The 12,183-nt window shown below is 40.7% G+C and overlaps 1 protein-coding gene across 3 annotated transcripts in view; it reads right to left on the bottom strand.

Moving 5' to 3' along the window:
- Nucleotides 1-12,183, bottom strand: part of PSD (pleckstrin and Sec7 domain containing) — a 700,060-nt gene that overhangs the window by 24,897 nt on the left and 662,980 nt on the right. For all 3 annotated transcript variants that reach the window (XM_075348899.1, XM_075348896.1, XM_075348897.1), the window contains 2 exons: nucleotides 7,953-8,131; nucleotides 6,966-7,036 (listed from right to left, as the gene is read on the bottom strand). In XM_075348899.1, coding sequence (XP_075205014.1) covers nucleotides 6,966-7,036; nucleotides 7,953-8,131 — 250 coding nt within the window. The remainder of the gene's footprint in view (nucleotides 1-6,965; nucleotides 7,037-7,952; nucleotides 8,132-12,183) is intronic.

Here is a 12,183-nt window from a genome sequence, read left to right on the forward strand (position 1 = left end):
TCCTTGGTTTCTCTTAGTCTCATGGCCAGTGTGAACATGGTCTCACAAGTTCCATGTATACCATCTCATACTCCGGCTCACTTTTTTGTTTTTATGTAGTTTTTTTGTATTCAGTACAAACAGGGAGTGGCCCCCTTCTCAGCGAGCTGGACATTTCATTCTGTGAATCCCCCTGACTGTGTGTGTCCTGTTGGGACCCGGTCGCTCTCAGCCCTTAGCCACATTGAGGCCTATTTTAGACCCATGGTAAGGTTTAAATATTAGAGAGTGTAGGTACTATCCCAACTGGGTACACCTTGACGTTTGGTGGGATAGCTTTATGCTTTTTTTGATCAAATACAGTGTTTACTAAGTACCCTATGTTTATATGCACTATGCTTTTATTTAGTTACAGTAGGGTATGTTTTCACAATTTTTTTCCTTGGTTTCTCTTAGTCTCATGGCCAGTGTGAACATGGTCTCACAAGTTCCATGTATACCATCTCATACTCCGGCTCACTTTTTTGTTTTTATGTAGTTTTTTTGTATTCAGTACAAACAGGGAGTGGCCCCCTTCTCAGCGAGCTGGACATTTCATTCTGTGAATCCCCCTGACTGTGTGTGTCCTGTTGGGACCCGGTCGCTCTCAGCCCTTAGCCACATTGAGGCCTATTTTAGACCCATGGTAAGGTTTAAATATTAGAGAGTGTAGGTACTATCCCAACTGGGTACACCTTGACGTTTGGTGGGATAGTTTTATGCTTTTTTTGATCAAATACAGTGTTTACTAAGTACCCTATGTTTATATGCACTATGCTTTTATTTAGTTCCAGTAGGGTATGTTTTCACAATTTTTTTCCTTGGTTTCTCTTAGTCTCATGGCCAGTGTGAACATGGTCTCACAAGTTCCATGTATACCATCTCATACTCCGGCTCACTTTTTTGTTTTTCTCTAGTTGTTTGTGTCCGATCTGCAATTTGTATGCTTCATTTATTACTTTTTCAAAATAAGCAATGTTTCCATTATTTATTGCTGGTTTGCGTTTCATGTTACAATTTTGTATAACCAATCTTGCTGTGCTGGACCCATTCCTATCGTGTTGTCATTTTTTCCTTGCTATTTTAATTCTTTGATCTAATAAAGAATATATGTGTAATGTCATTTATGTTGCGGCTATTTTTTGTGAATTGGTTTTCCTGATGGTTATTTGAATAGCCCGTCCATAAGAATTCTTTTAGGTGAATAATTATTGATATTGATAGTCTATTGTGGACACATTTTATATACCCTTGGTTGGCAATAATTAATTTAAAATTCTAAGACCGTTCCCAGTGTGATTAGTATTAAGTGCATTAATGGGTGGATACAGCAGGAGGTCTAACAGTGCAGCTTTAGCCAATAACGTAAAGGAGGAAGTGATGTCAGATTGGGGGACATTGTTTTCTCCTGTACAGCCCAGAGGAAGTCATTATTTTCCGTTTTGTTGATGGCCCATCGCTTGCAGAACATAAGGGCAGACTGAAGGAATTAATGATACCAACATGATAATGATATTCCATTTGCCAGATACAGTGGGTACGGAAAGTATTCAGATCCCTTTTTTTCACTCTTTGTTTCGTTGCAGTCATTTGGTAAATTTATTAAACAAGAAAACTGAAATATCACGTGGTCATATTCAGACCCTTTGCTCAGTATTGAGTAGAAGCACCCATTTGAGCTAGTACAGCCATGAGTCTTCTTGGGAATGATGCAACAAGTTTTTCACACCTGGATTTGAGGATCCTCTGCCATTCTACCTTGCAGATCCTCTCCAGTTCCATCAGGTTGGATGGTGAACGTTGGTGGACAGCCATTTTCAGGGTCTCAAGAGATACTCAATTGGGTTTAGGTCAGGGCTCTGGCTGGGCCAGTCAAGAATGGTCACAGAGTTGTTCTGAAGCCACTCCTTTGTTACTTTAGCTGTGTGCTTAGGATCATTGTCTTGTTGGAAGGTGAACCTTTGACCAAATCTGAGGTCCAGAGCACTCTGGAAGAGGTTTTCTTCCAGGATATCTCTGTACTTGGCCACATTAATCTTTCCTTCAATTGCAACCAGTCGTCCTATCCCTGCAGCTGAAAAACACCCCCATAGCATGATGCGGCCACCATCATGTTTCACTGTTGGTATTGTATTGGGCAGGAGATGAGCATTGCCTGTTTTTTTCCACACATACCGCCTAGAATTACCACCAAAAAGTAAAATTTTTGTCTCATCAGACCAGAGAATCTTATTTCTCATAGTCTGGGAGTCCTTCATGTGTTTTTTTGCAAACTCTACGTGGGCTTTCATATGTCTTGGACTGAGGAGAGGCTTCCGTCAGGCCACTCTGCCATAAAGGCTCGATTGGTGGAGGGCTGCAGTGGTAGTTGACTTTGTGGAACTTTCTCCCATCTCCCTACTGCATCTCTGGAGCTCAGCCACAGTAATCTTGAGGTTCTTCTTTACCTCTCTCACCAAGGATCTTTTCCCACGATTGCTCAGTTTGGCTGGATGGCCAGGTCTAGGAAGAGTTCTGGTGGTCCCAACTTTTTTCCATTTAAGGATTATGGAGGCCACTGTGCTCTTAGAAACCTTGAGTACTGCAGAAATTCTTTTGTAACCTTGGCCAGATCTGTGCCTTGCCACAATTCTGTCTCTAAGCTCCTTGGGCAGTTCCTTTGACCTCATGATTCTCATTTAGTCTGACATGCACTGTGAACTGTGAGGTCTTATATAGCATACATATAGTACACTTATATTACATACTTATATAGTGTACACCTTGACGTTTGGTGGGATAGCTTTATGCTTTTTTTGATCAAATACAGTGTTTACTAAGTACCCTATGTTTATATGCACTATACAAACAACTAGAGAGTAGTATCAAATAATAATCATAAATCAAATATATTATGTGGGTCAAAAAGTAGCTCCAGTAATATCTATGCCCAGAGTGCAAGTCGTGCCTACAACTACTAAAGTGCAGTACTACCAAAAAATAAAAATTATCTATAAGTCAAATAGCAATTATACTAAATGTAATATACACCTAGCGTGCAGATTGTGCCAAATACAAAAATATATATAAAATTTGTATGACAAAAATATACATATATAACATATAGATGCAAAAAAGAGCAAGGGCACCTACAGCGCAATATATGCAAAATAGTATTAATTGCATCTAATATACTGTAGATCCGTATAAAAAGCAAACAGCAACAATAATTACCCGCCCCACCTCCGGGTAACATCTTTGATGATGACATTGTGCTGTCCCTGCATCTGGTATGCATGTGTCATATTGAGTTCAGGCGGGAGTTTTGTCTCAATTTGATTGGATGGCTGGGACCAAAGGATGCTTTACACGCTGCGACATCGCAAAAGATATATCGTCGGGGTCACATCGTTAGTGATGCACATCCGGCGCCGTTAGCGACATCGCAGCGTGTGACACCAAGGAGCGTCGATCAATGATCGCAAAAATGTCCAAAATCGTTGATCGTTGACACGTCACTCCTTTCCAGAATGTCGTTGCTGCTACAGGTACGATGTTATTTGTCGTTCCTGCGGCACCACACATCGCTGTGTGTGACACCGCAGGAACGACGAACATCTCCTTACCTTCGTCCACCGGCAATGCAGAAGGAAGGAGGTGGGCGGCATGTTCTGGCCGCTCATCTCCGCCCCTCCTTTGCTATTGGGCGGCCGCTTAGTGACGCCGCAGTGACATCGCTATGATGCCGAACGCACCTCCCCCTTGAAGGAGGGATTGTTCGGCGGTCACTGCGACGTCACTGAAAAGGTATGTGCGTGTGACGCTACTGTAGCGACAATGTTCGCTACGGTAGCGATCACCAAATGTCGCACGTATGATGGGGACGGGTGCTTTCGTGCACGACATCGCTAGCTATCGCTAGCGATGTCGCAGCGTGTAAAGCACCCTTTAGTCTTTGGTTTTGCTGATCTGGCGCCACGCCCCCTGACAAAGGTACGCCGAAATGTGCATAGGGATCTGGGACTTGGTGCTGGCACAGCTGCAGTGTTGACATAACTACAGGTAATCATCACTAGTAAAATGTATAAGACATCATGTATTGGTGCTTTCCTTCCTATTTTGTTCACCAGCAATCATAGGTTACAACTTGATATCTGCACTTATTATAGTTGCCGTTTTCTTTACATGGATCTATATGAGATGCAATTAGTACTATTTTGCACATATTGCACTATAGGTGCCCTTGCACTTTTTTACCTTATGTGTGATGTTATATTTGTTTTTTTTATAACATAATTCTTAATAGCAATTTATATATATATATATATATATATATATATATATATATATAAATATATATATATATATATATTATATATATATTTGTCATTCAAATTTTATATATATTTTTGTATTTGGCACAATCTGCACTCTAGGTGTATATTAGATTTAGTATACAGTTAGGTCCAGAAATATTTGGAAAGTGACACAAGTTTTGTTATTTTAGCTGTTTACAAAAACATGTTCAGAAATACAATTATATATATAATATGGGCTGAAAGTGCACACTCCCAGCTGCAATATGAGAGTTTTCACATCCAAATCGGAGAAAGGGTTTAGGAATCATAGCTCTGTAATGCATAGCCTCCTCTTTTTCAAGGGACCAAAAGTAATTGGACAAGGGACTCTAAGGGCTGCAATTAACTCTGAAGGCGTCTCCCTCGTTAACCTGTAATCAATGAAGTAGTTAAAAGGTCTGGGGTTGATTACAGGTGTGTGGTTTTGCATTTGGAAGCTGTTGCTGTGACCAGACAACATGCGGTCTAAGGAACTCTCAATTGAGGTGAAGCAGAACATCCTGTGGCTGAAAAAAAAGAAAAAATCCATCAGAGAGATAGCAGACATGCTTGGAGTAGCAAAATCAACAGTCGGGTACATTCTGAGAAAAAAGGAATTGACTGGTGAGCTTGGGAACTCAAAAAGGCCTGGGCGTCCACGGATGACAACAGTGGTGGATGATCGCCGCATACTTTCTTTGGTGAAGAAGAACCCGTTCACAACATCAACTGAAGTCCAGAACACTCTCAGTGAAGTAGGTGTATCTGTCTCTAAGTCAACAGTAAAGAGAAGACTCCATGAAAGTAAATACAAAGGGTTCACATCTAGATGCAAACCATTCATCAATTCCAAAAATAGACAGGCCAGAGTTAAATTTGCTGAAAAACACCTCATGAAGCCAGCTCAGTTCTGGAAAAGTATTCTATGGACAGATGAGACAAAGATCAACCTGTACCAGAATGATGGGAAGAAAAAAGTTTGGAGAAGAAAGGGAACGGCACATGATCCAAGGCACACCGCATCCTCTGTAAAACATGGTGGAGGCAACGTGATGGCATGGGCATGCATGTCTTTCAATGGCACTGGGTCACTTGTGTTTATTGATGACATAACAGCAGACAAGAGTAGCCGGATGAATTCTGAAGTGTACCGGGATATACTTTCAGCCCAGATTCAGCCAAATGCCGCAAAGTTGATCTGACGGCGCTTCATAGTACAGATGGACAATGACCCCAAGCATACAGCCAAAGCTACCCAAGAGTTCATGAGTGCAAAAAAGTGGAACATTCTGCAATGGCCAAGTCAATCACCAGATCTTAACCCAATTGAGCATGCATTTCACTTTCTCAAATCCAGACTTAAGACGGAAAGACCCACAAACAAGCAAGACCTGAAGGCTGCGGCTGTAAAGGCCTGGCAAAGCATTAAGAAGGAGGAAACCCAGCGTTTGGTGATGTCCATGGGTTCCAGACTTAAGGCAGTGATTGCCTCCAAAGGATTCGCAACAAAATATTGAAAATAAAAATATTTTCCTTGGGTTTGGTTTATTTGTCCAATTACTTTTGACCTCCTAAAATGTGGAGTGTTTGTAAAGAAATGTGTACAATTCCTACAATTTCTAATCAGATATTTTTGTTCAAACCTTCAAATTAAACGTTACAATCTGCACTTGAATTCTGTTGTAGAGGTTTCATTTCAAATCCAATGTGGTGGCATGCAGAACCTAACTCGCGAAAATTGTGTCCCTGTCCAAATATTTCTGGACCTAACTGTAATTGCTATTTGACTTATAGATAATTTTTATTTTTTGGTAGTACTGCACTTTAGAAGTTGTAGGCACGACTTGCACATTGGGCATAGATATTACTGGAGCTGCTATTTGACCCACATAATATATTGATATATGATTTATGGTTATTATTTGATACTACGCTCTAGTTGTTTGTGTCCGATCTGCAATTTGTATCCTTCATTTATTGCTTTTTCAAAATAAGCAATGCACATTATTTTCTATTATTTGTTGCTGGTTTGCATTTCATGTTACAATTTTGCGTAACCAATCTTGCTGTGCTGGACCCATTCCCATCGTATTGTCATTTTTTCCGTGCTTTAATTCTTTGATCTAATACCGATTATATGTGTAATGTCATTTATGTTGTGGCTATTTTTGTGTGAATTGGTTTTACTGTCTTATAGTTGCCTGTTCCCTCATATGGATCAGAAAGAACGAATGAAGAACATCTAGCTGGGAAGTCTCCCAATTACCAGTATTACGTATAGAGAGCTGGCAATGGGTAAGCAGAGCAGGAAGACCATGATCAGAATGGATGACAATCTGATCTGTTTTTTTAAATGAAATTATTCAAAAATATAGTATAATATATAATATAATATAGTATAATTTATATTCTATATACATAATTTAGTGTATTCCAGGAAAGTATACAACATAACACTTTTTTTTCCCGACTATGTATACTATAAAGAGTAAAGAAAGGTAAAATCAAAATAATAACCAAGTATACTTCAGCAATGAAAAGAATTATTGTCAAATTTGACGTGTTTGTAACAAAAGTATCTACAAAATGTATCACACAAATCATTGGAGTGGTTTCTGCAGTAAAGCATACCTTCTGTAGATAAAGTATCATGCCCTTCAATATTCCATGAAATGTTTTCCAGCCCCTCTTCCCTCTTGGTGCTGCAAGAAATAAAAAAGGAACTACTTTTCATAAAAGTTAATAAAGGGATTTACTCAGTGTGACCTATCCTTCGAACATCAATGTTTCATTGGTAGGGATCTTCGCTGATCAGCACAGTAATGGGGGCCTATGTTACCCCAGTCATTGAGTACTTAACCGTATCTCAGCTTGTCTCATTCAAATGAATTCAGGTTTACATACTTTGGCATACATACGGTATTTTTTTTTGTTCAACTGTATAAAAAAGTTGCTTTTATATACGTGTTACCATAAAAAAAGGTCTACTATGTGCCCTGTAGAAATTGCATTCGTATGATCCATGCGTTCAGCGTCACTCTTCAAATGTCATATTAAATTTAGAGCTTAAACATAATTTGAATAGAGCCTATGATAACCATAAAATAAGTCAATGTACATTTTTTTTAACAGCTTTTCTTTTAACTTTGGCCATTTTGATGTTGGACGGAGATTAGAAATCTGCAATGTCCTGCAACTTTTTAGAGCTATATTGATATACAGGCAATGGCACACAAATCTTTTTATTGTTCTTCCATACAGGATTGATGTTTATTTCCCTGAGATTATAAAACCTCTCCAATATTCTTCCTCATCACAATGGAGAAGTATATAGATACATCACATATATTCTCCTTTTATTTTCCTTTAAATTGTGGAGCCCAAATTTGCGTCATTAAATGATATCCTCTCTCTAAGTCAAATTTGGACTTAAATCCCCTCCTTTTCAGATTTTGCTCAGATGTGTACCTGCTCAAATAATTATTTCCCTTCTCTTCCTATTTTTCTACTAATAGAAAACAGCAGGGCTCTTAATGCAGATTTGAATCTAAGGACGAGACTTAAAAAAAAAAAAAGATCAACCTATACCCATAGATCGTCATTTCCACTACTACTTACTTTTTTTGCAGTCAGGATCTGCATGGATTTTGCGCACCAACACGCCATACTTGTAAGTGGTGATATTAGGATCTTGAGAGAAGTCAAGAAATGGTTTTCCACAACTATTGATGCGCTTTATTGATTTGGGGTTTGGATCTGCAAGTTCTGAGAGTGATCTCCTGAGCTCTTCTTCATCTCTGTAGACATAAATCATAGCGTGTTACTGCACACCTAACAAGTGAATGTAAACAAATCTTATAAGTTTATTAGATTATCAATGTTAAAGATGAATTTTACTGAAGAAGCCTTCATTCAAGAGGCATACAGCTTTGACTATTTCAGCTGTATACCCATATTAACTCAAAAACCTCAAAAGGGTTAAAAGGTTCCCTTTAATTCTGGTAGTTAATTGTTAGTTCTGTAATACCTGAGCCATGATTGGCGGTTGTCACAGATATTTTGTGTATATAAATGTAAAGATGCAAAATATTTTATGCATTAAACCACTGATAATACAGTAAGAATGCTTCTCTTTGAGCTTAATAGAAGATAAAATCACGAAGCATGGAGTAAATAGTCACGAAGCATAACAAGGCATATCTTGTAGGGACATCTAAATGGTTCCTTGCTGTTTCATGAAAAAATAAAATAAAAAACAGAAGCCAATAGAAGATTTGACTATTCTTCAAGAAATAATAAGAACCAGCTCTACATAAATAGTTAAATAAACAACCTGAACACTTGACTCGTTCAATTATTGCAACAGAGAATAATGGAGCCTGTACACAATAAATCTACAAATCAGTAGCGTGGGGATTGTGTAAGGTGTTGAAAGTATTTTCTATCTCGCCAATTGTAGATTTAGAGATAAGTTATTATTATTATTTATTATTATAGCGCCATTTATTCCATGGCGCTTTACAAGTGAAAGAGGGTATACGTACAACAATCATTAACAGTACAAAACAGACTGGTATAGGAGGAGAGAGGACCCTGCCCGCGAAGGCTCACAGTCTACAGGGAATGGGTGATGGTACAATAGGTGAGGACAGAGCTGGTTGCGCAGTGGTGTACTGGACTGAGGGCTATTGTAGGTTGTAGGCTTGTTGGAAGAGGTGGGTCTTGAGGTTCTTCTTGAAGCTTTCCACGGTAGGGGAGAGTCTGATATGCTGAGGTAGAGCGTTCCAGAGTATGGGGGAGGCACGGGAGAAATCTTGTACGCGATTGTGGGAAGAGGAGATAAGAGAGGAGTAAAGAAGGAGATCTTGTGAGGATCTGAGGTTGCGTGCAGGTAGGTACCGGGAGACTAGGTCACAGATGTAGGGAGGAGACAGGTTGTGGATGGCTTTGTATGTCATGGTTAATGATTTGAACTGGAGTCGTTGGGCGATGGGAAGCCAGTGAAGGGATTGTCAGAGTGGCGAGGCTGGGGAATATTATTTGTAATATTGACCTCTTTTAGGGTTCGCTCACACTAGTCTATAAAAATATCAGTCAAATTTTCATCCAGAAAAGTAGGACAATTTTTTTTTTCTCTTCCGTGTCCTGTCCACATGCAATCCGTTTTTATTCTCAGTACCTGTTATTCATTTACAATAATTTACATGACCATTTATAGTATTCTATGCTTCAGATTGGTAATGTATCTGTACCAGATGTCTCTAGGATGACTTGAATAGGTGAAAAAAAATGGAGATCTCCACTGCCTCATTGAATAACATGAGCCCACTAGTCAGAGACCATGGATGGCCGCCTAGAGGTGGAGCCACTCCAGTCCACTAGTTGACCAGGTGGGAGAGGCAGACTGTGGAGAGAAGTCAGTAGTCTGGAAGAGAACTGCAGTGACAGTGGAGAGTTGAGTAGTGACTGTGGAAGTGTGAAGGTGGGAGAGAAGTGACACACTGACTCGGGTTAACGGTGACCTGGTACCCAGGAGAGGTGGTCGCCGGTGGACGTTGCTGACCCTAAAGAATCCGAAGACTCAGTAGCAAAGAGAGAGTCGGGGACAGACCAGAGACTCCATCCCCACAGCGTTCACGCTACCGTAAGGCAGACAGAGGTGGACAAACCGCAAACCGGGGACCCCCAGTGTTCCATACCATGGGGACCCATTTACAGAGACATGTGCAGGGGAAGAAGGTACCAGAGAACCAGACTGGCACTGGGACGAAGGGGACCTGGAGGTGAAACCAGCTGGCCTCGGGCAACCAGCTAACACCTTAAGAACAGTGAGTAAACCAGTTGCACTGAATACCTGTCTGGACTCCTTCTGCCGACGTCCACAGCACCATACACCCGCTGGGGCAATACCCTACTTGCGGAGGGACTACCATACTAGCTGCTATACCATCAGCCCCAGTAGAGACACTACAGTGGCGGCTCCCTATACTTAGCCGCAACACAGCAACTGGCGTCACGAATAACTTATTCACAAATCCCCTGTAAATATCCCCATTACAAAAAGGGCCCAGGGTACGGAACCAGGTAATGGCCACCACCGTGACATTCCCAAGAGAGACTCTGCCTGGAACCGAGTACCCCATATCCCTGGGTGCTTCAAGTGCGTTCATGTGACCGCTGTTCCCTGCTCAGAAACCAGCGAATCCTCGCAGTGCAGAGTGCGTGCACTGGGAGGATTCATAAGTTTGCAGTTACGTGGAGTGACTGCAAACTTACCACTTTAGCCTGGACAACCCCTTTAAGGATATTATCACAGTTTGTTTTTAGGATAAGACCGGTAGGTATCAATTTGGAAACATTTGCAGAAGTCTGGACTATAATAATAGTCCATCAGACTGTAGGGAGTCCTCCTGCAATTACTGATCATGAGTCCTAGTGAGTCTGACATAGTCTGCCTACATCAGAGTGTGTCAGGCCTGAGAAACCGATATGCTATTGAGACTGATCTGTGGAAATGTATTGTAGCCACCAGTAACCTTCAAAGAAATTTTATATAAAGCGCTACTGCGATAGTCATCAAAGTGAACGTTTGCATTTTTTTTGTTAGAACCTCCATGCCTTTAAATGTTCTTGTAATTATTACATTTCAGTGAGTAAACATTATTAAATTGTCTCAATTTTCCTTAAAAGGAATCTGTCATCAGGTTTTTACTATACAATTCGAGAGACACATAATATAGGGGCAGAAACTCAGCGTTCAATGATGGGTCACTTGCTGGGCTTACAATAAAATCAGTGATTTATCAGGAAGAGATTATCACTAGAGGACTTGTGCTATGTAATCATCTTGCTATGTATAACCCCAATCCGAACCACTTATTGGCAGCTTTCTGCCAATCTGCAGTGTACATAGAAAGCTGCCAATCAGTGGTGGGGGTGGGGTTATTCAGAGAACTGCTATATCTAAAGCAGAAAAAAAAGTGATTTTATAAAAAGTGCACCACCTAGCAAAGTAAGTGACACATCGCCAGAATCAGGGTCTTTGCAGCTACAGTATGCTGCTCAACATAGCAAAACCTGGTGACAGATTCCCTGTAAGAACTGACCACTGCCTTTGATGCAGCACCACAATTGCCTGGGATTTTTTTACTAGCTTTTTCTGATAATGTCAGACTTTCACTTTAAGGCTAGAGCCACTTGAGCGTATGGCATGTGATGCGAGAGCATCGGATGCAATATGCTAATGACCCTTGGCTTCCGCTCTGCTGTGAACAAGAGCCAAGTGTCAAGTAACTGTGATCTGATCCTCAGATTGGATCACAGCTGCGGAACAGAGGGAGGAATTAATATCTCCATCTCCCCCATTGTCAGCTGATGCATATATTGTACGGCACTCAGATGTCATCAGAGTGCAGTCCGATGTTTCACTCGCACCCATAGACTTGTATGTGTGCGAGTGAATACGGCTCTCACATACACTTGCAGCATGCTGCAATTGTTTTCTCTGTGCGATTCCGCCTGAGAAGAAAAATTACAGATGGGAACTGCCTGACAGAGTTACATTGGTTTGAGTGGAATGCAATTATTTTATCGCATTCCACTCATCCAATTTTACGCGCCGTGTGTCCTAGGCCTTAGGTGCAGTGACTATGTACCCATCAAGAATTCTTCCAATATGTATCTCAAAAACATGATATGATGGAAGTAAGGTCTTTGGGCTTGATTGGGTTAATGCATCTCTGCTGCACTACACCACAATTTGTTCTCTCCATGGGCACTTCAGTACTCTGGTCCATGCTGTTTCTCTCACATACAGTATGTATGCATAGTCTGTGTGACATACTCCTGC

This window comes from Anomaloglossus baeobatrachus, chromosome 5, assembly GCF_048569485.1.
Source record: "Anomaloglossus baeobatrachus isolate aAnoBae1 chromosome 5, aAnoBae1.hap1, whole genome shotgun sequence".
Classification (NCBI taxonomy): Eukaryota; Metazoa; Chordata; class Amphibia; order Anura; family Aromobatidae; genus Anomaloglossus; species Anomaloglossus baeobatrachus.